We start from the raw sequence: 27973 nt of genomic DNA on the forward strand, positions 1-27973 counted from the left end.
TTAAAGTTCTTCTTTCTCTGTTATTACAGTCTCTTTTTGGCTAAGATCCTCTTTGATTCCTCCTGAAGGATCCTTTTAAAAAACGAAATGCAAGAGTAAAGCTGTTTATTACTGATGTTCACAAAGAGAATTGCTCTAGTACTTCCAAAAAATGCAGATTTTCATCTTTTCAACCAAGGAACTTGAGGGCTTGTTAATGAGGTCAGAAGTAGTGCAGCTGTTGCTAAAATGTGTTGTTTTCAAACCTTTACACTGGCTTATGGCAAAGCTTAGATGAGGCTTTGTGTGAAGGTTTAATAAGAACTTGGAAAACCGTGTTTGGTAAGCTGATGGGCCATAAGACAGTCTTTCCTAGTCAATCTCAAAAGAAACTACTTCTTATTTATCTTGTTTGTGTGTTTGTGAATGCCCTGAGGTGAGGATGAAGAGTTACTCCAACAGGGGACTTCACATCAAGCACTGTACTGCAAATGGTCTAATATGGCAGTCTTCTGGGAAAATTTGGTGGGTGTCAGGTATGGACGGAGGATGTGAACAGAAGAGCAAATGCCAATTACTTACCCCTTTTGCTACACAGAGCATGTTTTTGAATGGTGTTTCCTAAACTGGCTTTTTTACTTACTCTTTTAACGTGAAATAAAGCATGAAGAAGAGATGACAGAATATACACAGCTCTAACATTGTATGTAAAAGACTGTGTGTAGGACTCAACAGATCTGCTTCAAACACATCACTAAAAAATATGCAACAGAGGCAGACACCAAACGTAGGCTTTGGGTATTGGAAAACAGAATTATGCACTGACTGGGCAGAGCTGGATGTTTGATCCTTCATGGCAGACTTCTGTGTCCCAATATTGGTTTAGTCATCTCTCTCCACCTGTAACCACCTATTTGAGCAGTGAATTCAGGAGCAAATCAAAGTCTCTGGTGGAAATAAGTCTGAAAACTCAAAACTCTTTCTCCACCCACAGTTTCCCTACTAGTTGAAAAGAGCGTTAATGACAACTGTCATTAACATTCTGCCTGGACTTCACTTCCAGGCAGAATGGGCCCATGATTCTTATACTGGGTGGATAGTGTCTCCTTCTCTATGTCAGTTTTTTTCTGTGGTTGGAGCTGTCTGCATGGAGCTTGATCACATTGTTCACTTACAGTATGTCTTTTTGTGGTGAAGTGTCTGGAATTAAATAACAGGTTGATCTGGGACAGCTAATGCTTATCTGGTCTGATTTACAGTGGAGGAGAAAGGCTTGAGGAATCATAAGCAGATTGCCAAGAGAGGGGACAATGTCTGCTCTCAGTTGTGCCCTTGCTTTATGAAGAAGAGAAGCCGCACTGCATGTAGCAGGATGAGGTGGGCGATGGGTATTTGAACCACTCCAGCTATAGCTGAAACTAACGTAGCTAGGGCTTCTTTTTTCTAGCTAAAATCCTAACAAAGTTTTGCTTACACCTGTCAAGGTGCAGGTTCCTTTCTGCCATGCAGGACTTGCTGCCAGAGTGTTAACGCAGTGACTCAGTGATAACATGAGCAGTGGAAGAAGAGTTTTTTGTGTGATGAAAACAAGGATGTGAGTGGGCGTGTACCTGCCAGGCAGTGGTATATGACTGCAGCTAGCGTGGTCATGTCAAGCTAGTCAGCTGGAAACCAGCTAAGAGCTGGTAAGAACCGCGCAAGGGTTGACATGAGCAGTGGCTGAAGCCCATATGTGTGGCTATGCTATAGCCAGTTCAGGTATGCCTGTACAAGGTGTGAACATGCCTTGGATTACACAGCAGATCAGTCAGTGTCTGGATCGAATGCCTACCTTCTCTCCTGGTTCTGCTTTTGTCTTGCTTTGTTCTTCTAAGAATTTAGAAAATGCCTCCAAGGTGTGCTCCCCGGCATAGGCCACCTCCTGAAAAGAGTTTTAAGGTTAAGTATTTAACTCTGTACACAAAATGCTGGAAATAACAGCATAATCAGCTGGAGGATTTCAGTTCTTTAGACTGACCAAACTCTAGACTTCCGTGCTCAGTTTAGAAAGCGAGGGCAGAGGCACAGCAAGTTCCAGTGTCATCTGAAACTCAAGTGTAAAGAAGAAATAGATGTATAACCCTAAGAAGAAAAGGATTTGTATAAAAAACATAACTGTTATTGTATAATACCAGTCTGGGATCCTGCCAACTACTGACGTCAGTGTCTTTTCTGTGTTTAACAATAAACATTTGCAAGATATTTTGAAGAGCAGAGTCTTTTAAATGTCCAGCCATGATATTCAAAGCTGTCTAAACATTTTGATGGAAATTCAAATGCTGAAAAAGTACCAGCTGTTGCAGAGCTTGAAAGAACAGGAGGAAGATGAGCAGTGACATTAATTTTCTTATACTTCATCTTAAGTTGGGGGTTTACTGAGGATTTTCTTCTGAGGAAGTTTAATGGAAGAAGCACTTTCAGTTTAGAGCTTTAAAATTCTCTGAGTAGGTCTAGGCACCATACTGTATTTTAAAGATATCCCCCCCCACCACCTTTCCTCTCTGGAAGTATAAAAGGATCTTGCACAAGTCTTTTAACAAAAAGTTATAGAAGCTTGTGTACATGACATTGGGAATTGTTCTGCTGTTACCGGAGTATATTTATAAATAGGCAGATGCTTATTCTTACTTATTCCCACTGAGACCAATAATGCTGTGTTACTTTACATTTACACAGTTACTCTTACACCTGATTTGTGTTCAAAGGACTGTAAACAAAACACCTCCATTCTCTGGCGAATTCACTAAAACTATACACAGGTTTGATATTTCCGTGCAGTAAGGTATTCTCTTGTAATAAAAAGTGTGTCAGCCTTGAAGGTTTTTTTTATGTTTGTGAGCTTAAGTTTCTTCAGAAAGATTATTTGATTCCTCCAGGGGCAATTAATATTCTCAGATGAGTCTTGATTTTTATCGACTCTGAAGGTGGCGGGAACAGCAATTTCTCAGGGCCCAAAGACCTGTAAAGCCAGAGAAGCAGCTGATCTCTGCACTGGTTACTAAGGATATATGTCAGTACTTCTCATTAGAGTAATCAGTGCGTAACAGTATGTAAATGTTATTTTTCTCACTTAATCCATAGAAACAAATAGAATAATCTTAAATCTGTCTGAAAGACTGCATGTTTTGCTCTTAAATTTGGAGCGGATGATGCAGTGGATGAGTTGTTCATCAGCTTCACAGATGGACCTCAGATGATGCCTGGTCACTCCCTCCTCCATGTAATTAATCAGATTCACTCTCTTGTTCCTTCAGCTCTGGCTATAACTGTTCACCAGCACAGAAACACTCGGTGCTTTGGAAAACAGGGCACATGCTTAAACGCCCAGGTCTCTTAGCTCATCCAACTCCACTTAATTCCAGTTAACCTGCAGTGGCTCCTGATTTAAAAATGTTGTTATGCATCTAGTTTGTATCCACTGAAAGTGAGAGGGTGACTTGTTATTAACTTCAGGAAAAGCTGAACCTGTTCTTAAACAGACTAAAGAGTGACAGTCCACTGGAAAGAAGACAGGTCATAGCCTGGCGACCTAGCAGATACTTCTGTTCAGAGGAGGGTAGTATCTAATCAGGTGAGAGTGCTTGGAAAGCACTGCATAGTAATGTGTTCTGCCCATGGCTTTGCCTTTAAGGAGGTGTAAGGGTGTCTGTGGTGGCCAGAGGACGTGATAAGCCAGTTCTAGAAAACAGCTTTGGGTCGTCTTATGTTAGCCACATTTCCCTTGGTTTATCAGGAGCAGGTTCAGACTTCTTTACATGCATTTTGATGTGCTTTCTAGAGTCTTCTGATAGTTATTTAATCTTTAGAGTTCCTACTGTTTCTGTGCTAGTGTTCAATTCATCCTTAGTTCTTAGTGCGAAGGATCGGTAGAGGTAATTGGAAAGCTCATGTGTTTGTGTTTCTAACACTAGCAAAATACTGAAGGCTAGAACAGATGTGTGTGTGAAATCAACATAGGTGTTGTTGGACTGTATATATTTCCTGTTCCTCTTTTTCTTCATTCTGAACATACTGGTTTCTCTTCGGCTCCAAGCCCCTTCTGTCGCTCTTTTCATGGCTAGAATAAGGGAGTAGGGATCGTAATTTTGGGACAGTGCCTATACAGTGAAAAACACAGTAGATACTCTGAGCCTTGGCACATTGTGATATCACATTTGTATCCTGTGCTCTGACTTTGGTTAACTTCTAGAAAAGGACAAGTATATGTGGGAGAATTCCCAGTATAACTGCTGGTTGGGTAGGAAATGACTGAGGGCTGTTGCAGTGACTGTGTATTAGCGGCTTGAGTGTGTCTCGGTTCATTTATGATTGTCTGTAGTGAGTAAAGATGTCTGTGGCCAGCTAAGAAGGAAGGCCAGAACACTTGGGTCTGCAAGACTGCAGACATCTACAGGACACCTGCACTGGTGTACAAGTTAAAATCCCTGAAGTTGAGGGAACTAGTATAAAAACATGGTGCACAAGGAAAAACTTGAGATTTCAAATACTCTTTAATTTCAGCGTATTTGTAAGTATGAAACAATCCCTTAATAGTTAATGAAAGTTTTTACTGATATTTTTTGACAAGCTGACATTTATTATGAGCATTTAATGGGTTTCTACTTTTCTGCATAAAGACTAAACATGGTGCGAGTGTGCAGGACTGCAGTTCAATTCATTAGAAGCTGTGCATGCACATCCAAGAGGAAAATCTCTCCCTCAAAGATTAAATGAGGACGTGGGCAAATGTTTTAGAATTTAATTTAAGTTTAGGACTAAGAAGAAAAATGAAAAGCTTAGTAATGTCTTAATTATAACACTATCTTAGAATTTTTTTTTTTTTTTGCTTCAGAGATATTTTCTTTTTAATTAGATTATCTACGTAGATGGAGGAATGTAACTATTTAATTTTGCCTCCTCTTTCAGCAGCATTTTTTGATTATTGTGTAATATAGCTGATGTACTAGGTAGCATATTGTAAAGATCATTGGTCTTGACAACAAATATTTATTCCAATTTGAGGCTGTGATACTGGAATGAAGTAAAATTACTGGCATAAGCATCCAGAAGAAAGTTTTGGGATTTGGGTTTTGTGAAAATGTAGAGGATATAACAAGAGTAGTACCAGCATTTTAGAGGCTGTAGTCATACCTGCTCCAGAAACAACTGGCACAGAATAGTTCTGTGACAGTACATCTCTTGTCATGGTTTGACGTAAAAAGGCAGTGCAATGATTAGGAGGTATCTGTAAGTTCACTCTGAGTTGAGACTGTTGCTAGAACCCAACAGGCAGATTGGAGGTTGTTAAACAGCAGAATGTAAGTCTGTAATGACTTGTAGGTCCAAGTCAGTAAATGATACGCGGGCTCTTGCCACAGCCTCACACATAGGAGAAGACGATAGAAGGGTTTCTCCTCTAATTCAGGTTCTTGACAGTAATGAATCCAATGTTGAGTAGATAAGGACCAAAACTTTCTTGCTTAAAGGACTCCTTTCTCACTGTGACGCATGCGTGCAAACGCACCCACACCCCCCCACACCCACGCAGCCACCCCCCTCAGTGTGCAGCTGTGTCTCCACGTTCTTCCCCGACAGCTTCTCACCTGGTAATCTGGTCCAGCAGGAAAGAGTCTGAAGAACGGATAGCGATCTAATCCAACGGACAGGATGTCGTTTGCTGTGACATCTATCTTTGCAATGATTATGTCTTTGTGACTTTCATATTGCTCTCCTAGCTCATCCCAGATTGGCAGGAGTTTTCTGCAGTCATAGCACCAAGGGGCATCTGCAAATTTAAAAATAAAAGTAGAAGGATACAGCCTGGCAGAAGAGCATGTGCTGGTGCAATCACTGGGACCCATTTAGCTCTTAAAGTTAACAGCGTTTTGGATTGCAGTTGTGGTCAGTCTCTACTTGAAACCATTCACCCCTTGTTAATTTCATGAGTTTTCAGATAGTGATAACTAGCTATTCACTAATGCATTTCTGATAGGAGTGCTGCTTTAGTTCTGTTTAGCCTTTTATGACTATAACAAACACACAACACTTGTCATATGACTTTGCTGGAGGGGCGTGCCAGATAACCAATGCAACCCAAGTAAGTCTTGCATCATTCCCATGGTGAAATACTTGCCAGAAGCACAAAATGCTTTCTGCATACTAAAATTAACTGTGTTCATAAACTATGCTATATTTACACTAAAAGGAGGAGTCTGAGGTGTGGTGGTGTTTTGACTCTGAGCACTGCACTCGTGCAGGTTAGCAAAAAGGCAAACTGCCAAGTATCCCCTTAAATAGCATACAACACGGTCGCAATTCTTCAGTCATGAGAACAATGCTCATACTCAGTTTAGATGGAATTAAAATTTCTGGGGCACTTTCCTGAATACATTACATCCCATTTACCAGCCTTTCATTTCCAGAGGACTTGGTTCAATTCCTGCTTAGATCAGTTTGTTCATGATACTGAAATGTAAAAATGACTTGTGTGAATGAAATGGTTGCAGCCAACAAGGAGGATTGCGGGAACGTATCTTTAAGAATTTCTGGAATTCAGGGCAGTACAGCTAGTTGTCTATATTTATGTTAATGCTGCATGTTTGCTCTACTGAAGTAACTAAGGCACAAACTAATCCTTGCTGGCTGGTACAGGGATAGGGCAGTGGTTTCTTGCTGGGAGAAGTCAAGCAGGAAAGCCACTTCCCTTGCAGACAGAGGAGGAAAAAAGGAGTTACGATTTGCTAAACCACAACTCCTCTCCGGGATTTAATCCTAGAGCATTATAACCAGACAACGTCACTTAACTCTCCCTCTGTCCTTGGAAGACAGCCTGACTCATACTGTACAGCACGCTGTAATGTTCCATTGTACAACATGACGTTCTAGTGTCATTTTGTCTTTCAACACTGAGATTTGATACGGCCTTGACAAATATTTACTTAAGGGATCTAGTGTTATTCAGTGCAACCCTAAGTCAGCAAATGTATCACAGTGTTTCCATAGATATGACACAAATTTTTCTTCAATGCTTTCATCGCACAACAAAAATGCATTAAGTTCGGCTTCTGTGAAGTGGAAAGACTAGTTTGGTATGTAAGGATGCGCTTTCGTTTTTCAGTTCCAATTGATCATGTTAAAGCAACTTAAAATCTGAATAAAACAATAACACTTACAAAACATAACAAACACAGTCATGGTCTTATTGAAGACAATCCTGTTGAAATTCTTCCCAACAAGCACTTTGACGGGCATCTTGTCCCAGTCCTCTGGAATTTCTTCACTAGAGAGATGTAGCTAAGCAGAAACATAAACGCTGCTGTGAAAGTGCAGGGAGCATTAAGAAACTGTACTCCAACTGAAGTTAATGTGAGACCGATGGGATGTTTCTCTACCTAATGTGCACTATTACTGTACATTATTTTTTATATCTCTACATCCTAGCCAGCCTTCATGTGCTATCACCTTCTCTCCCTTCAGCGGGGAGCTGGGGTCTCGCACCCCTGCGTAGTTGGTAGTCGGAATTACTTGTCCCTCTCTTCAATACAGACTCCATAGTAGATTGTCTGAAATGACCCTTTGGAATACATTTGCATTCATTGTCCTAAATTCTTGTTGCCCAGTGTTCAGAAGCTAGACTACTGAAAAGCTTACCTATTGTGGGCTCTCAATAGTGATGTAAAACACACAAGAAAGTGTGCATTGCTGCTTAAATCCTGCCTTCACCACGAATCACAGTCCGCGCGACTCCTACAATTTACAGTATATTAGCTGGCAATTTCTTTTCTCTTACACCACAGCACAGTAGTAGAAAGGCACACATTCTGTTCCCTGGTGGGAATGTGCTGCTCAAGCAGATTTTGGTGGAGGAGACATCCCCACCTCTTCTGTCCTTCTACCCCCCTCCAACATTGAAATCAAGATCTAGTACTCAAATCTCTTAAATTCTGCCTGCTGTCAGACTGACTACTTCATCTTTTCTCCTCGTGATGGAAACAAAAGTAAATCACCCTGAAGAGCACAGAATAAGCAAAACATTTTAATGTATTTTTCACGAGTGTGGAGGATGATGCCTCGTTATGACAACAAATACTGTATTTATCATTGGGAACGATCCCTCCTGTGAAAATTCACTCTGCTAAACTTGCTTACAACAAATACCAAATCTTACTCCACTCTGAAACTGTCAATTTTCTATTTACTGGACTTCTCTGTAACCTCAAAATCCATTGCAATCATTGTTTGCATCTCTCCCAACTAAGGGAGTGAAATATCTCCATTATAGTATTGGAAAGATTGAAACCTAGGGAGTTTGTAAACCACTAAAATACATCAGCTGAAATCAACTAAAGTATTGGGCCATAAATTATTTATCCAGTTTTTACATAGGAGGACTGGAGAACTTTCTAGTCCACGTCAGTTATTAAATACAGAGGAATGTACTGTCAGCAACTGTAGATGAATGCATCAGAGCGAGAATAAATTAATAAACTGATGACTGGAACAGCACACGGTTCTAATTAAAAAAGGGATGTTTTACAAATTTGTTAGTGTTTTAGCTGGTGTGGTAGAGAAGCGTCTTATTAGTAATGGACATACCTTTGCTTTTCCATTTAGGTAGCTCTGGCAAAATTCTTTTAGATTCTCCACAGTCACCTCATCTGCAGGCATTTTGTACTTTGCATCGCTTGTCAGATTTAGGATTCTCACAGCTGGAACGTCAACCTCCCTGATGTGAAAATACTCAAAAACTCGTCCGTTCCTTGCCTCATTGGTATCCACCAAGACAAATATTATCTGATAATAAAGAGAGAGTCATGCACCTGGTTGAGTCTTCCAGCTTTGATTTTGCCATTTTAGAGCAATGGACCATGGAGCTTGGCAGTGGGTTAGGATCTAACCTTAAATGCAAGGAATGGTGTAGAAGCATTTTTTGGTCTTGGTCCAACAACCAGCAGCTCTGTGGACTTTATCATACCTTGATCCTAGTTAGTAACAAATGCCAAAGCAGCCAAAAGGAACGGAGCTTTTCCCTCTGTCCTTTCACAGTGGTTTGGTATCACCTATTTTAGTAACACTTCTAAATTACCTCTCAAAGCTCTTATTGCTCTTCCTAATAAATCTTAACAGAACAAAAAAGTTGAAATACCTGTAATCCATATGTCTTTACCAATATTAATATGTGATATTTTATCACAAGATGACTTACGATTCTTCAGTGTCTCACGTACTTGGGGCAGGAGTAGCACCACAGTGATTGACAATGTAAAACTGAAATACTTCTGTGTTTGACTGCCTATACCTGTTTATATACATGCAAACACGTGTGCTGCAAGCAAGGCTATGCAGATGCCTTGCAATATTTCTCAGGTTTTGTAGCTGGTTCCAGCTCTTGGTTCAGGCAATACCCTGAGATCCTCATGACGTTTCGTGGTGGTGGCAGAAATTGCCAGAACCTTGCTAAAACTATCTTTGGTTGGAAGTTGCTCCTAGAAGTCATATTTGTAAAATCAGAAACAGGTTTATTGGGAGCAGGTGAAATTAGTGTTAGTTTGTGTGGTCTTTGCATTTTAAAGAATCAATTTCAAGTGAAGTTTATTTTTCAGCTTGTGTCCTTAACAAATTCAAAGAATAGTTACTGAAACTGTTTTTAAATGTCTTGGTAGTCTTAGAAGATGGACTGACAGCAGCGTACTTTTACAGTAACCATTGATCTTTTGGCATTCATATTTGCAAAGCAGAATTCAGCATTACAAACCTTTCCTCTAAATTCCCCAGCAGCAGACTTGTAGTTTTCATAAATCGCATTGAATGTCTCCAAGTTCGTTGGGGTGAACAGCAGGATGTGATTTTCAACAGGGACATCAAAAATCTTCACAGATGTCTGGGAAACAAAAGACTCAACATCTGTTCCACTCTTCGTGAGCAGAACAGTGAATCAGAGGCTCAGAGTATCAGTATCATTCAGTTCTGCTATTGCAAATTGTACTTTTAAGACTCCCGATCATTTCCGTAACCGTTGGATTTTTTTCATTGTTTTAAAGAAGACAGTGAGAAGAATCAGCAGCTGCTGAGTGTTTTCTCTGTTCCAAGAAAAACCTCATCGTTATTCATAGGTTTTTACAGTCAGAAGGGACTGTTACAATCTTCTAGTCTGACCTTCTGTGTAATACACACTGAAGAATTAATGCTGAAGATGTGCTGAAAGTAAAAGGCAGTGTTACCCACGGAGGCCCAACTGCAGCAGCTGCAGGAGCTAGACCTGGTTGGGCTACTTCCATCACTTCTGGGTGGCATCAGCAGCTCACGTCTCCTTCCCTGCACAGAGCTGCCCTTTTTCTCATGCCACCCATAATTAGCGCCAACGGGGTGTCCCCCAGCCAAGCAGGTATTTCCATGTCTTTTCCTTCCTACCTGCACAGTTATTGCTGGTTTCTTTCTTCCTCGTCTTGCCCCAGAGGACCCGGTTGCTGCATGGGAGCGGGAGGGTTGGAGCCAGGATAGGGACTGACCTTCCAACCTCCCACCCTACCTAGTTTGCTGCAGAAGCAGCACAGGCCTTTGTGTGGGCTCCACAGGAGGGAGATGTTTGCATGTTCAGGCAAGTTCACTGTTTGGCCAGCCGTTCCCTGTCTCCTCTAAGAAACATCTTGCCAGAGGGAAGCATCCTTTGGCCTGGACTGGACCAAGAGCTGCCTGTTGCATTCTGCTGGTGTTTCTAGATGTGTTTAGGGCTGGCCTAGTCAAACAAGCAAACAAAATTCTCAAACTCTAAGGAGCAGAATAGGTCCCTAGGTCTCTTAATGCATGGATTCCTGTCTGTCCTGTCTTTCTCCTGTGGCTTTTGTTAATACAGTGAAATACACATACCTCAAGATTATATTCAGTGACCAAATCCAAGGTAAAGGTTTTGATTAGCCTCATTAGATCCAGTTTGTTCTGTCTGCCATCTTCAAGCACTTCGTTATGCACAGGTTTTCCCTTGGACAAATAGTGAAGTTTGTGAGGTTGTTGGCCTTATCAACTATCAGAGCAAAGAGACTGTCTTTACTCTAGAATGTTGTTCTCAGCTTTGCTATTTTATGATCCTCAGTAACTGAAATTCCATAACATGTAAAATAAAAGTCACAGCTAGATTACAGAACAAGATTATAGCTAAAATTCAAGGTACAGCTGACAGTTTTAATTTGCTCAATAATCTTCATATACTGAAAGATCTTTTCTGTATTTATACACACTATCTGTGACATAGGCTCACTCAGGGCGTCCTTGGTCTGACTACTTCATAGCCTAGATGTTGGTGCTACTTCTGTGTAGTTTTGTTCTTGTTGTTGGCCACTTCTTCTATTGTGGATTGCAAGAAAATAAAATTCCTCGCCAAAAGCAACACAAAGGAAAAGAGGTGAACGTCTGGGAAACTCGCTGAACCTGGCAGCACGTGTTGATTAGAACGTGGGTTGGAAAATAAAGCCATTTTATCCAGATCCTTAACTATAAATTATGAGCCTGAATGTAGGCAGCCAGATTGAAAATACCAGTTGTCCAAAGGTTGCTGTTTGCCTCCTGCTTGTCTCCCTTGTCTGTAAATGCAATATTTTTTTGTGTTAAGCTGTTTAAATTTCAACTAGGAAATTATTTAACCTGAAAAATTCCCCAACTGCCTTTCCGTAGCCCAAAGCTGCCATGGCAGCTCACTGCACCTTGCCTGCTAGGCTTGCATTCCTACCTTCTTAAACACAAGAAGGGTGTTCTTTTGGATGCCGTAGTTAGCACAGACGTCCTCACTAGCTGTCATCCCGAAAGGCATCTCTGGCACATCTCTTGCTGTCTCACAGAAAACTTCCACGCTGTCATTGTGAAGTTCCTAGTCCCAGAAAGAATATTTATTAAGACTGTGTCCTGCATCCTGCTAGGATGTGTAGAAGTGAGAGCTACAGGTGAGGCAGGCCCCTAAAGCCTTGTGAGGTAGGGAAGAGAGTGTAATTGTACAGTGGGTGTAGCTTGCCAAGGGGAGATCTTCACAATAGGGGAGACCCTAGGAGTGCTGTGACGCCACTAGCGCGTTCACCTTTCCAGCTAGTGTCAGCTGGGCTGGGTCAACAGGGATGGTGTATGGTCCCCTATGTCCTTCCTGTGCTAATCTCATCTGTCCTGCACTCCCCTGGCATTTCCACACTCTCTAAAGACTTCTGCAGATGGGGAAGGATCATGCCAACAGCTGCTCCCCTGCCGCAGCTCGTCTGCACAGCTGGCACAATGTGATGGATTTGAGAGGAGGGTTCTCTGCTTGCAAGAGGACCTGAGTGATGTGTTTGGTGCTTTGACTGAGTGCTCTTCAAGGCAGGGACCTTGACTCCTACATCTGTCAAATAATCACTGTGCTGTCCACCCTCAAACTAATAGTAAATAAGCATGATGAAAGGCAACAGCGCTTCCAGATTTGATTTAATCAGACAATTATTTCATGCTAGATGAATAGTAACTTATATGCTGAGACCTCCCAACACATCCTGGCACTCACATTTGTGAGCAATCTGTGACTAATAGAAGGCCAAATCCAGCTCTTTATATACTTGGACACTATTTTGTTGGCTTCCACCCATTAAATTTCTGACATGCCCTAGATCATGCTCATCTATTGTCATTTCAGCCCCTGAGTGAAATCACGGAGTCCAGTCAAACACAGGCAACGTCTGCTATCAGCATGGTTCAGGGAACTCTCCAGCATCACTGCGATAGCGAGGGCTTCTCAGTCTGGCCCAGCACTGGAAAACTGCTTTCCTTCATAAACAGCTGCAAGCAGATTCCAAGCAAAATTCTGGGCACTCAGCATTTTCACAGTTTGTCCTATTATGCTGTATGTGTTCACCAGCTCTGTTACTATGGGGCATTTTGGTAATGAATCCTGTTTTCCACATCCATAAAACTTGGACTATCCACTGTAGCCAGCACATCTGGGACCTTATCAGTTCAGGTATGAGTCCAGACACTGTGCTTTTAACTGGGCAGAGAGATACCAGAATAAAAGTCTCTTTAGTTAGAGAAAATCCTTGATTGAATGTTTCAGATATTAAAGATTCCAAGGACACATTGAAAAAGCAGGAAAAAAACCTATTCCTATTTTACTGACTTCTGACTGCATGCCTTGGCAGCTGAAATTTGTTTTGCACTATTGTTGTGGTTTAACCCGGCAGGCAGACCACACAGCCATTCGGTCATTGTCCCCCTGCAGTGGGATGAGGGAGAGAATCAGAAAAAAAAGTAAAACCTGTAGATTGAGATAAAGACAGTTTAATAGGACAGCAAAGGAAGAGAAAATAATAATAACAATAAAAGAATATACAAAACAAGTGATGCACAATGCAATTGCTCACCACCCACTGACGGATGGCCAGCCAGTTCCCAAGCAGTGGTCACTGCCCCCCGGCCAACTCCCCCCAGCTTATATACTGAACATGACATCATATGGTATGGAATGTCCCTTTGGTCAGTTTGGGTCAGCTGTCCTGGCTGTGCCCCCTTCCAGCTTCTTCTGCACCTGGCAAAGCATGGGAAGCTGAAAAGTCCTTGACTACTTAGCAACAACTAAAACATCAGTGTGTTATCAACATTATTCTCATACTAAATACCAAATCCATATGGTAGCACCATACCAGCTACTAGGAAGAAAATTAACTCTATTCCAGCCGAAACCTGGACAACTATTTGACTATTGTTCTGTATCATTCAGCCCCAAATCCTAAGAACCTTATTCAGGTCTGGAAACTAGTAGGAATTTGCTTGAGAAATGACTACATGAGTTGGATCATATACAGTGTAATATTTTATGACTTCCTATGCAGATTTCTTAGCTGGCAGGAGCTAAAAAACACAGTTAGTGTGATATTCATGGAGCTGTGCTCTGCCCCCCTGAGTTTCACTGAAGTTGTTTAAATCATCAAGTGGAAAGATGAAGAAAAGGCACTCCAGTATATTAGACAATATTTACTGTTTTTTTATGGACGTAAGCAAGAAGGGAACATTCCTTCACCAGAACAGCCTGCAGCTATTGATGTCTATGATTTTACACCACGTTTGAATAGAAATGCAGTGATCAGGTAATCCTAGATTTTTAGATCAGTTACAACTCTGGGCAGGGATTACTACTTTTTGCATTTGGAGACTCCAGTAGCAGTATAACCCACACCAGCAATGGGTTAAGTCTCTCCAAAGAAAAGGATGGAGTTAAGTAAGGATAGGTAGGTCAGTAGTTCTGCCCTCTTCCCACCAGCCACCAAATTTGGGATGGTTTGGCAGAAGCCCTTTCTCTGAGAATACAGGAAAGTCTGCTGTGACCAGGGCTGTGCAAACACTGCTGTAGCATGATGCTCTCAGAAGCTGCCCTCAGAGTGGTAGGTCTCTGTGCCTGGGTACCTATTCAGGAAAAGTGCTGTGGTGTGAGATGTTCTTATCCCTGGGCTGCTTATCTTGAAGTGTGAAAATGTAGATAGAAACAATTAAGTAAAAAAAAAATGCAGAGAAAACTGAGGGCCTGGGTTTTTCAGGCAAGTTCTAAGTCTTTTGGATGTGTGGGATTTTGTGGCGATGGCAAGCAGTATATCCCAAAGTTGAAACAGAAACCAGCCTTTTTTCCAGTGAATTACCTTAAAAAAGCCAATCACTGCCAAATCGTCAGCGTGGATGATGGCTTCAGCCTGATCAGTAGAGTTGATTAAAACAGTGCTGGGTCCTGTTCTTCTTTTCACCCATGTAATAAAGGCTGAGGCCTGTCTGACTCCTGTGGAAGGAAAAGAGAGTTAAAATGACCATCAAAATGAATGTCAGAAACTTCTGTGCAATCAAGGTAGTGGCAGTGGAGGTGCACAAGGATGCTGAATACAAATGGGAGTTGGGCTCCTTAGGATTGAGGTCAAAGCTGATTCAAAGTGGGCTTGGGGCATCCAAATTGAACCTCAGGTTCTAGTCACCATTTAAACTGTTGCTGACTCTAGAAGATCAGTGATGGATCGGTACTGTGTTTTCTGGGACCTCTGCAAATGGCTGTATGTCCAATTAACTGCTTAATCACAGATGGAGAATAGAGATGAGGAAATTCAGACAGCTAAAAAACCTGTTCTGCAAGATTTCATGTGTCCCAAAATCACAGTAAGCTGTGAAGAGCGATTGACCTGAGGTTTAATCCAAAATAACTTCAAGCCAATTGCAGATTTTATTGAACTGTCTGTTCAATTAAATTAGGGGTCAAAATTGCTCCTTCAGTGCTGCAGAAGGGATCTGATAGGCACAGAGACATGTTAAAATTCCTCTGTGGTGCTGCAGCTTCACTTTCCAATTTAGACATAAGAAACAAAGCTGAAGTGTCAAAGTTGTCCTTTAATTCTGGATTGTTCCACCTTTTGGGTTCCAAATTACTGCTACCAGTTTTACTGAGATTACAGTCAGTATGTTTATTTGGTAAATTCTCTTTGAGCTTTCAGGAGTTTTAGGAATCTTGAGTCTCTTGAAAAAATACATTTTCTAGCTATCATTTTTTCAGAGGAATTGGAACCGCAAATTGAGGCTTAGGAGATGAAAATCTCAGCTGTAAAGTAGCCCTTTCATCTCTGTGAGTATGACATCCTTGTTGGACCAGAGCAAGAGTCCAGCAAAGGGTTAATGAAAATTGTATATGAAAAAGAAAAAGTCTGCATGCTGTGAAGTGCTAGAGTCAAGATATACAGTACAAGTGGATTTTCAAAGATGCAAGTCCTGGTACTGTGCATTTTGGCAATATGACGAGATCAAAATTGAGTCAGACCATTTTACTGCCATCAAGTCATTTTGCAGCAGGCTGCACTGCAACTAGTTTAAAATACTATTTTTTTTTAAGGTGAAGCAGACAGGCATCTGCTCTGGAGTGTATGGGCTGCAGAGCAAAGCACAGAGCAGTATCTAGTGGCCACATAGTGCTTGACTTCTGCTGTCTAAATGCAGAATTGAGCTCTTGCAGCTTATGTCAGCGATATAACCCCTCAGCATATTTTTCATGTGATTAATCTTTCTATTGGGTTGCTTTAAACAGCCTGTGTAGCTTGTTTCTATTGGCCAAATTCTGGCCAATGATGATTTTACAAAGCCTAGGATTTGGCTTTCATGCTATGTCCATTGCCAGGACAACCACTCAAAAATTCCCTCTTCCATAAAATATTTGAGTTAATTTCTTGGTTTAAGCGAGGTCTGCAGTTTCGTTTGTGGTATGAAGTATACCAAGTTCTGCATGAGAAGTCATTGGGCGGTGGCTGTGCATTTTCAGTTGCCAATTCTCAATGGTTTAAAAATCATACGTGATAGGTGAGATTTTACTAGTTGTTGTACATAAGCATTTACCAGTCAGCAAAATGTAATTTAAGTCATTATTGGTGGTACATGTGCTCTGAACAGTTGATGCTATGTTGTACAAATCACAGAGCAGAAGCCAGTTTCCTGACTTCTTGCGTCTTGCTAGTAAGTGCGTCTTAAATAGCAGCTCTCTGCTGAAGGGTGACTATGTGCGTGTTGTGTTATGATACTCTGTATTCACTGGTTTTCACAAGCATACCTGTCAAATAGGTAAATAAAAGAGGTTTTCTTGTCAATGCTATAGATTTAACCAGAGAGTGAAGGTAGCGCTTTTGCTCTTATGTATCAGCACCTCTAATAAAAGTTCAGTATGGCAAATCATGCTTTCAGTGGCATTTGTGCAGAAGCTGCTGTTTGCACAAGTCTAGATGATGGGAACTTGTTAAGAAATTCAATAGCAAGGAAGAGCAAGTTACTAAAAATACTGAAGATCAGCTTTTGGCAGCAGCAGCCACAGGAGGCTCAGCAGTTAAAGAAGTCAGAGCACTTGGTTGTGTACAGGCTCAGAAGGCAAACTTTAGGTTCCTTTTTTTGTTGGTTGTATTAAACTCAACTGTATCTGCTTAGAGTACACTAACAGCTGCTTGGCCAAGTCATGCAATTTTTGTCAACTCTGTAATACAAAGTTCATCATTTTCGGGAAAAAAAAAATTAAATATCTTTCTTGCATATATGTTTAGTGAAAGAAAAACTCTAGGGCCTGGATTTCCCAGGATTGCTCAAGTCAGTCCTATTCCAACATTGCCATCTTTGCTTAATAACTTTCCATCACAGATTTCAAATTATTCCATGGTTTTTCTGAGCCACATATGAGCTCCCTCTGATGGCTAAATTGCAGAATTCTTTTCCTTGGTTTAGGCAGTATGCCTGTATAGTCAGTGTGAACTTAGTGAATTCACATTTCATTGTTAGATGCACAGAGTATTGCTCCAGCCTACTTCTGTAGGCATGCTACCTGCGGGAATTGCAGTGAACTAAAAGAAATGCAAACGGAGCAGGTTCGGGACCAAATTCTTGTTTGGCATTACTTATTTATGTTTATTGTAGTAAATGGGAGTAAGTCATGTTGTTGGGGTGATTCTCTGTACTTGATGGAATTACGCCAGCAATAAATTTGGCTGTGTGAACTAAACATACAGTTCAGTTATACACTTGGAAGATGAATTGAAATCCAAGTTCTTGTATTGGTACAGAGGTAATTGTATGTTTAAAACGATGGGCAAAACCAGTTTGCTACCTTGCATATTCTTTATCTAAGCATCTATGTTTTTCTTCTCAGCAGCATAATAGATCAGTATGTCCTGTCATTAAATATCATTATCTTACCAGTGCATAAGACAGTTTACCTTTACAGTCTATGGGATCTTCCCTGCTGCCATCCACAAAAAATTTCACAGTAGGAAACTCTTGAATATTAAATTCTTTTCTCAAATCATGGTGGTGTGTGACATCCATTTTGCCAAATTGGATTCTTGGAGCTTCTTTTTTAAGCTGTCGTGCAGCCTCAGCAAATTCTTCAGACAAATTCTGAGATGATTGAGATAAAGAAACATCTGGAAAGGGTCAACCAAAAGAGAATGGGTTACCTACGCCGCAGCATGAAGCTTTGTAGTAGAGGTTGTTGTGTCAAGTAGTAGCTGGAGGGGTTGAATAAGATCTTTTATGACTCAGAAATAAATGAGAAATTATCTTTACTAGTTACTTCTTTGTGTTTGTTCACCACTCCACATGTACTTGGACCAGTCACGGTGAAAAACTAGTAGGATTGCAATAGTCTTCTGTTGGGAAGAAATGACGTGGAATTAAAAAGTAGTTTGACTGACAGACTGCTGGGTATGAGTTAAAGGGAGGTCAAGGTAGGGTTAGATATTACTCACATTAGGATTCTTTGATAAGATACCATTTTTGTAAGCATTTCACTGAGGCAAACCTTTGTAATGCAAGAAACTACTTTTCCAGATAAAATAAGGAGGAGGGAAGGAGAGCAACAGAGTATGGTCTTTTAGAGACTGGCAGCGTATTTCTGCATGCCGTGCTGTGTGCCAGCCCTTCTGTAGCTCAAATGGCAGTTCTGTGTTGGAGGAAGGAGAAGGGCCATCCTAATCTGGAGTTATAAGTTATATTAACGTGAAAAACGGACAAGAGAAAGAAACTAGTCACACATCACTGTTCTGTATTCAAAGTCAAATAAGAGGTAAAGGCCTGGAGCTTTACAGTTTTGCAACTTGAGTTGAAAAGAAAATGAATTTGACTTTCTTTTGATAAAATTGAGATACCCTATCTTGTTAGATTTGTTTTATTACAAAGAGCACAGAAAATTTTTAGTTTTATCAATATACTTTTCAGATAGGAACAGATGAAAAACATCCAGTTAATCTTGATTTCGTACATTTATGTGTGTTCTTGCTTGTATATATGTATACTTGCACAAGCAGACACACATATGCGCCAAAGCATAAATCTAACAAAGTATCTGTCTTTTGTTCTTTCACAAAATTACAAATGCACTTCTCTACAACCTACCTGGTGAAGACATTGCCCAAAATGTGAATGAACATTTCTGTATAAGTTCTAATAAATGAAAGATAAAACCACTAATCTAACTCAGTGCTGAGTTACATTTCTTGCATTATTCATCATTATCCTTGCTCTGAATCCCAGCCATCAATCATTTTCTTCCACCTAACTGCGAGGAGTGTGAAGAGTGGCATTAAATAATGTTATTTTCTCAAAATATTAACTTGATAGGCCTTTCCAAATTCTTGTACATATAAACCCATCTTGGCTTAGGCTCACAGAAACCAAAGGGGGCATTCAGATATCATGGTACTTCTCTAAATAAAGTAAATGAGCTTAAAGACATCAGTCCAGAGAGATTTGATCCTAACTTCTTACGAACCTTTTCCCCAACAAGTTTGTAATGTGTTATCTCAATGTGCTCTAGACATAACGGCAGAAAACCATGATATCTATTAGAAAGTTCTGACCTGTCAACATAACAAATAGCATGTCTACCCTATAAAAATACTGCTGCTTCTAGGGACAGTGTGTATTGTGCCTTTATGAAATATCTTTGCTTAAAATGATTGCAAAGATATGTGGACTTTTAAATAAAACATGGGGTACCTGCTATGCAATTTAAGAGTGCTGATACACAGTGACTGCATGTGGCAGGGTTAGCCCAGAACAGTTGGACCGAGTTATTGGGCTTTCCAAGAGAAAGGGCTTATTGGTCTGGACAGAGTGCTGTTGGAATAAGGAGCAGGAAGCCACATGGCAATTAGGGATCCAGCACCTTCTAGGTAATTCCAAGGCAATGTTTTACACCGGAGGCAATTTCAATATAATGACTTTTTCCTAACAACCTAAGGTTGTGCAGCTGTTTTACCACAACTGGGAATTTGGAAGATCAAATGCTTATTCCACAGTGAAACGGGACTCCCTTGGGAAGGGGCAGAAGAAATTGTTGGTGAAGTCCAGACACAGAAGCTGAAGCCACTTAGAGGCTTCCCAAATATACAGGGAATAATAAACTTTATGGACATCAAACATGTATGTGGATTGTCTGGTGGGTTTTAGGATCCATTTTTCTCTGAAATATTTCAATTCCAGACAGATATTTTAAGAATGATCTCTTATCACTGAGTGACCTGAATAGGCAGAGTTGCAGGTAACTAGTAATGTAACTAGCACGCTTAGATAATGAGAGTTGGTAGAGTTGTTAGCTCCTGGCTGGAGCTGGGAAAAGTGCATGACTCCATCCCGTAAAAAGTAATCACTGCACTCAGAGACCAGGAGAAATCCGAATACCATTAACCTGATAACTGCGAGACAGAAGTTCAATGAGTGAACAGCCTTCTTCATCAGACAGATAAAAACTGTTTCCTTGACTACCCAGGAAGCATTGTGGAAACATCCATCACGCACCTTTCCCCTGCTTTCCTGAGTGATTAGACTCCTCTTCAGCTTTCCATCAATTCTTTTTCATTCCACTCATTCTCTGTTTGCCTCCCAAGTGCTTTATTTTTCAAGTCGCTTGAGTGTTGCAGGAAATCATCACTCCTTTTATTTGGAGCCTTTTCTTGAATTTTGTTTTGCTTCCTCTGTTTTAGATTTTTATTGACACCGATCGCTTCAGGCATTGGGGTGAGGAAGCAGCTGTTGAGGCTAACACAGCATTACAGGCTCCAGACTCGAGGAGAGCTGAGCGTCAGCAGAGTACGAGGGCAGACACAGACGAGAGGTAACAGAGTTGGTAGCAAGGTCACCAGGGAAGACATGCGAGGGTGATGGGACACCCATGTAAATCAGTGTGCTATGCCGCAGCTGCCAGAAGCGAGAGGCCCTTCAAAGGCTGTCAGCTCAGAAACAGCATTGTATTAACAATGGGAGAATGTCTTCATTATCAGTAGTTTTAGCTGTGTTGTAAATAGAAAGAAGGATAACGTAAGGGTTTGTTGAGATTTTAAATTTTTTTTCCTAGACAGTGTTTTTGACCTGTCTTTTGGAAGTATCACTGAATTCCCTCCCAACATCTGTCGTTGCTGTTTTGTGAAGTGTCCTTTTCAAAACAGATGTGAACCTCCAAAGGAGCATCTTAACAGATTGCCACCATTTTATCATGTGTACAGAAGATCCTGAAAATAAATTATCCAGCATCTGAGAACAACTCAAGCTCTTTGGCTCAGATATGGGAAGAATTAAAAAGGGCCACAGAACTATGAGAGTTAAAAGCACCTGTGTGGTGTCCTCTTGAATTTCTACTCTTTCTTTTCTTTTTGATAACAATTGAGCTGCAACCAGTCACCTTTTTAAATCACTTGCAGAGGGCAGACTGTAGTGCCATTTCTGCAGCCGCTTTTCTCAGACAGTATTGGCATGTTGTCTTTCTGAGAAGAAGGCCCCACACTGAAGAACAGCATCTCATTTTTCAGCACCTTCCCTGACAACTGAAGTTTCCCTTATTTTAGGAACTGCTGTAAGAATGCCTCCCTCTAACGGTCATGTAGAGCAGACCTTATGCACACCCTCATTCCCCGAAGGAAGGGTGTTGGGTATGGGAGGATTGCCACATTTTCCATTTCATGAGCTATAATAAAGTCTACGTATTTGAGGATTTAAATGCATTTTTATATTTTACCTGTTTCATATGTCAGCAACTCAAGTTTTGTCGGTTTTGTTTTCCATGGACAAGCAGAGAACTAGGTTAATGTGAAATTGCATGTACATTGAAGGCAAAGCCTGACAAACTGAAAGGGAATAAAGATTTTTAATCAGACCATCAAAAAATGCTGATTTTTACAGCTCAAGGCGCTAGCAGTCTTGTTCTAGGCAATGTAAAACATTTTGTGAGAAACCAGTCCTGCCTCTCTGAAGAACTTACAGCGTGACTGCATAAGGATCAAGGACAAGGTGGGCATCATCACATGTCATCATCTCTATTTTAGAGAGTCAGAGTATATTTTGCCCAAAGCCACACCAAATGGATATGGCAAAAGCGGGAGGAAAACCAGAAATCTTGTACTTTGAGAGACTCTTTCTCTTGAACACATCAATAACCTGAGTAAGCTGCTACTTTTTTTTCATAGTGCAGCTTCCTGAATTAAAATGTTTTGAAATGTGGACAAAGAAAATTTTTGCTGATATGCTGATACATAAATGTGTTTAATGACCCTAAAGCATTCTTGAAGTGAGTATACGTGAAAGCATGATGAGTTCCTCCTTCTTTAGCTAATTGTAGTTTCATTCTGCAGTCTATATTGATGGTCTAGTGACTGCTGCAGTCATTGTGAATATGTCTGTTGTCATGCTAAATACTGATTTCCTTGCTGTTGGTTTCTGGCATGGTCAGAAAGTCATTTTAGTAGTCCCACTTTTCATCTTCTGCGTAGGCTGCTTTTACAGTTTCACTACAGATACATAATTTTCTCTGTAGAAGACTCGAGATGAAGGATGGAGTTGTGTTTAACATATCAGAGTAGAAGGATGTTAATCTTGCTGCAGTTGCAAACTTTCTTGTGTGACCTTGAATTCTCTCATTCTCTTCTACAGTGAGATACAGCCCGTAATCTCCTGTGCTGACCTCTGTACTTTTAAACTGAGTTAATCTAATGTTTGCAGTTCACTTGAGATCTTCTGCTATGCAAACATTGAGTTTTATTCTACAGTTTGGATCCTTGAGGATTATTCTACAGTTTCGATCCTTATTCAAAGCATTCAATAAAATAAGCATGTGTAAGAGACACCTACATAAGGGACCCATGCTAATCAGTAAGTCTTTGCAAGCAACTAGAACATCATCTAGTGACTCTTGCACTTGTTGGATGTGTGTTTCCATTGTCCTGCTCATTTTTATACGCGTATTTTGCAAACAATTTAAGTGACTTTTTTCAGAAGATTTACTCCTAAAAGACCAACACAGATTTCTGATGAAGCCTACAGGAATGAGGCACCCACGTTCCACTATCTTTCACACTGCACGAGGTTCCTGTAGGAAGCTTAGTTTTAAGAAATACCTGTTCTGGGTGGTTTTGAACTGTTTGGATTCACCTCCTGTGGTGAGGAGACTGCTGTATGCTGAAATCAGTTCTGAGCACAGGAGTGAGTATGATTTGGATGTTGGCTTTGAGTGAGCTGACCCATCTGATCTATATAATTGATTTAAAATCAGTCATGCCTCCCCTGCTTCCGAGAAATCCCCCTTTTTATGAACTATATGTATACACAGGCAGCAATTTCTTGGGGTTTTTTTCAATAACATCACCCTCAGCTTTTGTGCCTTGAAAAGGAGATGTTTGTCTTTAAGATTAACCCCCATCTTACCTATTAAATGCCATTACCTCAGCATAGATTGTCAGTCACAGGCTGCAGGAATCCTACGGTTGACCCGATGCCTCACTGGATATACAAATGTTCTGCTAAAAAAGGTAAACATCACTTTGGCATAAATGAGCATGCACTTGGCACACAAAGCAGCAGCACAAGGTCTGCACTGCTTATGTGCTTGTCCTTAGGTTATCTCCATGTTTATCTAGGAATTGGAAAGGAAACTTTTCGCTGGAAAGGACGGGGCCAGGCATTCTCAGAGGTCTGGGGAGTCAAACATTCACTGGGATCTGGGCCTTTTCCTGGATTTTCTGAGAGGTGGGAGAAAGTGGTGTTAGCATGTGCTCTGTACCCATTTTGTGTTTCCCAAAATATGCCACTAGCCAAGTTAAAGGATTACAGAACTAGAGCTGTAAGGGACTTGGAGAGGTCATTGGTCTAGCCTAAGGCAAGTTAAACTATATCTGAACCAATCTTGATAGCTATTTGACTAATCTTTAAATATTGCCATGAATGGAGATACCAGAGCTACCCTAGGCATGTTCCTCCAGTGCATCATTAGCCTTCCAGTTAAATGGTGGTCTTTATCCCTGACCATAATGTGTCTGCTGTGTTTAAACCCATTATATTGCCAGTGAAAATAAAGAACAGTTTAATACCTTCTTCTTTGCAGAAACAGTGTACTTGTGTACATTTAACATGTCTCAGTTGCAAGATGGTCAGTTGCTGATGTGGGCTGATGCACTGTATTATTTCCCCTGGGCTGGAGCATGTTGTGGGCTATTTCTGCCTCTCTGGCCTGGGAAAGCCTTAAATATGCCTGGTCTTCACCATACTGTCTGGGCGATTTGAGGACTATTCTTGCACGGAGAAATATGGGACAGTTGCAAAGTCCTGTGAGAACCATTCTGACGACTGAAAGTTGGAAAAGTTTATGAAAGGCTTTTGAAGAGAAACTAAACAGGAGATGTATTTTACTGTGTTCGGGCAGCTTACTGTGTTGAGACAGTTGCTGTCCTTGGGAAAACGAGAGTAAGCTAATACATTACTTCAGCTGGTCACAGTTTGCAGTGGTGTGCAGCAGTGCTTGTAGTGTTTGTGCTTGTAAGTGTACAAATTTTATCCTCCCTGTGGTGAGGATTTTTGTCAGAGTGCTTGGGATTTTTTGTTTTTGTTTTTGTTTTTCAAAGCAACAATATTGTGCAATGAAAGTCAACACAGGGACTTACTTTCAGCTAACGTATAGTGTAAACAGTAAAACTGTTCCATGTAGGCAACACTGGTGTAAGATTTACCTTCTGCTGGTGGCAAGTGCTCTATATACCCTGTGCTCATAGGCATTTGAGTGATACTTAGATCAGTTTAACGTGGATGGGGAAATGCCACGGACTGCAGCAGAAGAGCCCTTTCACATGAGCTTTGAGATCAAGTGCTCCTAGCGTATACAGAGCACATAATTCAGCTGGGCAGGCAGCAGGGCTTGAGTCCACGGGAGAGTAGGCACGTTGCTGTGTGCTGCTCAACAGTGTTCTCAGACATTGTTCTCAGTGCCTTTCCCAAAAACCAAAGAGAAGCTGGAACCTCTGTTGCGGTGTCCTTCCTCACCCTCATCATCCTGCCCCTTTTGTTACTTTCTTGTTGCACAATGCAGTTGGAATGATGGCAGAAGAATACCTGATGCTGGGTCATTTCTTTGTTTCCATGCTGGGTACTTGCCCTGTGTACTTTGGTCAGCTCGCAAGGGTAGCCTGATACTGCTTGGCAGAAAGTCAGCATATGTTTTTATAATAAACCTTGCCTGAAAGAAGGCAGACCTGGGACACAGGGAGGGTGGAACTGAAGGGCATTAGGAGGACGTGGGAGCCGCTGGGCAGAAGACATCAAAGCAGGCCTCTCCTAATAAATATTGTGAGGCTGGTAAGTAGATAATAGTATGCAACAGGGAAAGCGTTGGGGTTTTCTCTTAATAGATAGGCTTAAGGCAGATCCTAGAGCATTGAACCAAAGTTTGGGGTTCAGACTTTTCCCCATGCTGGTACAGCAACAGAACAAATCCCACTTTCTGGGAAGCATGGGACTCCTCCCCATTCTCTGACTGCATCTCTGTGGTTGAGAATGGATCAAGAAGAGAAAAGTCTCTGGTCTTGCATTTGTTTTGGATTTCTGAAGCTAATTCCTGGCAGCCCCACAGATTTCCTGTGTGATCTGGGGAATATTGCTTTGTCTCTCATGATCTAAGTTCTCTTAATAGTTCCATGTTCACATAGATTGTTTATTTAGATAGCCTGTTTTAAGGAGTGGGACGTAAAATATTAGGGCTTTATGGTCCCTCTGTGTAGGTGTATGTGTGTGTCCCATCTTTAGCCTCTTTGTGCAATGCAAATGATTATGGCAAATGAACCAGCTGGTTCACAATTGTGGAGTCAGGTTTCCTATATCCCCGGGGCAGTGCCTCACTGCAGGATGGTTTTTCACTGCCCCGGAGGCTGTTTAGTGCCGTGTTTCCGAAGGGAGCTATTGAGGTTGAGGGCAGTGATTTCCAGATAATGTATCTGGGCTGTGGAGCTCTCATGAGTGATTTCATAATTCTCTGCAGGGACTATAGATGCCTTTATGGTTTGTGGGGTGAAAGGCAATGCATGAGTTTTCCATAAGCCCTTCAGGTAGACATGGTGATCTTGAATCCAAATCAGAAGGCAGTGAGGATCACTGGAGCAAGGTGTGATTGGGGAGCAGTGTTTCATCTCTGACTTCTTTGGAAGATGCGGAGTGGAATGGAAGAGTGTGTTTGTCCTTCCCTTCTGAAGAACGCCGGTTGTGAGGGTGGTGGGATATCAGAGAGAGAGGTCCAAGACTCTGCTCTGGAGTAGAGGGAAGAAATCCTGATGTAGATCTCCCACGTCCTTTGAGTGCCCAAGTCCCTGGGCTACCTTATTCTGATCAATTCTTTCTTCATCTCTCATGTCTCTATGAAACTTTTCACGTGTCTTCTTTCCATTCAGTATTAGGTTAAAATCCTGAAGTGTGTTGCAATGTCTCATTGTTGATCAGCTCTACCAGTACTAAGGAGGTTTGGCTGCAAACTCTTCTCTGACCTGGACATTTAGGTTCTGTGCTTTGAATCAGCTCTTACAAAGCTGAGAATAGAACTTGACTAAGGTTTTTCTGATAAATTGGTTTTTCACCAAAATAATGCATCTTCAGAGAGATCAAAACATTCCACAACCATAGACTGAATTTGGCAAAGAGCTTTAGACCCTCTACAATTTAAAAATAAAATCTTGCTAAATTTCAACACTTTCATAAGGATTTAAAAGTCTTAAACATTAAGTTTTAAAGAAATTTCTAACGTGATTGTTCTGAAAGTTTTAAAAATATTTAAAGTTTCATAACATTGTTTCAGGATCAATGAAATGTTTGGTATGATCCAAACATATTTTTAGTTTCATTAATCCGTTAGTGTATTTTAGGTTTTGTTGGAAAAATACAAGTGTTTGCATTTCAGATTGACCTACACTACTACTACTTATCATCATCATCATCATCCAAGTTTGGTGGTGAGGCAAAAGAACAAATTACATGCACTTCTGCAAAGTTAGGATGTAGCCTTAATTTCAAATATCCCTTCCAAATATGGAATAGATTGGGGTTTTCAGCTTGTGCCTTTCTCTAATGCCTGCCTCCAAAGGAGGGCTAGTTTGCAAGGTGTTTGTATAATTTAAGGCTCAGTGGATGTGTGCACTGAGCTCAGCGAGTATGGCACAGTGAAGCAAGGTCATGCCCAAGCAACAGAGGCAAATCTTTTGCTGTCTTACGCAGATTGAAGAGTTTCTGCTACCAGCAAGCTGCTAGGAGATACAATTCCATGTTTGTGGAGTGGGAAATCATGCAGCATCTGAATTTTTGGATGGGTAACATCACGAGAATATACCGTTTGGCTTCTGTAAGGCTCAGATGGCGAGACCTTCTAACAAAGTTAGTTACTCAGAAGGTCCCACTAGTTTCCTCCCCATGAGGAATGAACATGAACCTAATACAAAAACCACAAACCAGCCTCCACCTAACCAAGTGCTAATTTCAGGGAACGAGTCTTGCAGTCCTATATAACGCAATTACAGACACCAAAATGATGTAAAAAGCCATTCCCTGAAGCCCAAATGCTCACAGAGGAGAGATGCCATGCGGCAAAAACATCATGCAAAGCGCTAATGAAAACGTAAGAGAGAGAAGAGCCCTCTCTGATCCTTTTTTTAATAGCTAGAGTTTCACCCATCACTGCTGTGAAACACATATTTGCAAAACTAAGCAGTGGAAGCAGAGAATGCCAACTCAGCACTGTGTGCGTGAGGACCCATCTTATTATCAGTATCCGTCTTATGTAGCAGACTGGTATTTAACCACACCAAAAAGGAATAAATTACAGTATTCATGGTCAGAAGTAGATACATGGAGAAAAACAAAACAAACAAGGACTACTGGAGGACAAAGCAACAGTAAAACAGGCATACCTGAGTGCCCCAGCATCAGTCATGCTCTGCAGAGCCATTAGGGTAAGAGACAGCGAAAACTGATACTCACAGAACTCCACCAGCAGGTACTTTGTTTCCTTCAATGCTCTGTTAAAGTTGCTCTTTTTCAGCAAGAGTACATTGTTCTCCTTTTTTATTTTGGGGAGTTTGGCTTTCTTTGGCTTTGTTTCAGTTGGGCTTATGCTGTCTGCTGCCGGGAAGCCTGTGAGAAACAGTAGTGGCAGAAAGAAAAACTCATGTGTCTTCAT

At 41.1% G+C, this 27973-nt stretch overlaps 1 protein-coding gene across 1 annotated transcript; it reads right to left on the reverse strand.

Moving 5' to 3' along the window:
* Positions 1–27973, reverse strand: LOC104072610 (protein disulfide-isomerase-like protein of the testis). The gene is made up of 11 exons (XM_009572126.1): positions 27775–27973; positions 17718–17924; positions 14637–14770; positions 11720–11857; positions 10864–10974; positions 9752–9877; positions 8593–8790; positions 7170–7290; positions 5601–5782; positions 1811–1900; positions 1–72 (listed from the first exon to the last, which is right to left on the reverse strand). Exons 1-11 carry the CDS (start codon positions 27971–27973, stop codon positions 1–3), a joined length of 1578 nt encoding a protein of 525 aa, XP_009570421.1.

This window comes from Fulmarus glacialis, unplaced genomic scaffold, assembly GCF_000690835.1.
Source record: "Fulmarus glacialis isolate BGI_N327 unplaced genomic scaffold, ASM69083v1 scaffold20582, whole genome shotgun sequence".
Classification (NCBI taxonomy): Eukaryota; Metazoa; Chordata; class Aves; order Procellariiformes; family Procellariidae; genus Fulmarus; species Fulmarus glacialis.

Excerpts from the sequence above, each read along its gene's own strand:
- LOC104072610 (XM_009572126.1), bottom strand. The coding sequence starts at position 27,973 with ATGAAGACACATGAGTTTTTCTTTCTGCCACTACTGTTTCTCACAGGC. Across the intron at positions 17,925-27,774 it reads GTACCTGCTGGTGGAGTTCT|ATGTTTCTTTATCTCAATCA; the intron begins GTGAGTATCAGT and ends GACCCTTTCCAG. Across the intron at positions 14,771-17,717 it reads AGATCCCATAGACTGTAAAG|GAGTCAGACAGGCCTCAGCC; the intron begins GTAAACTGTCTT and ends TTCCTTCCACAG.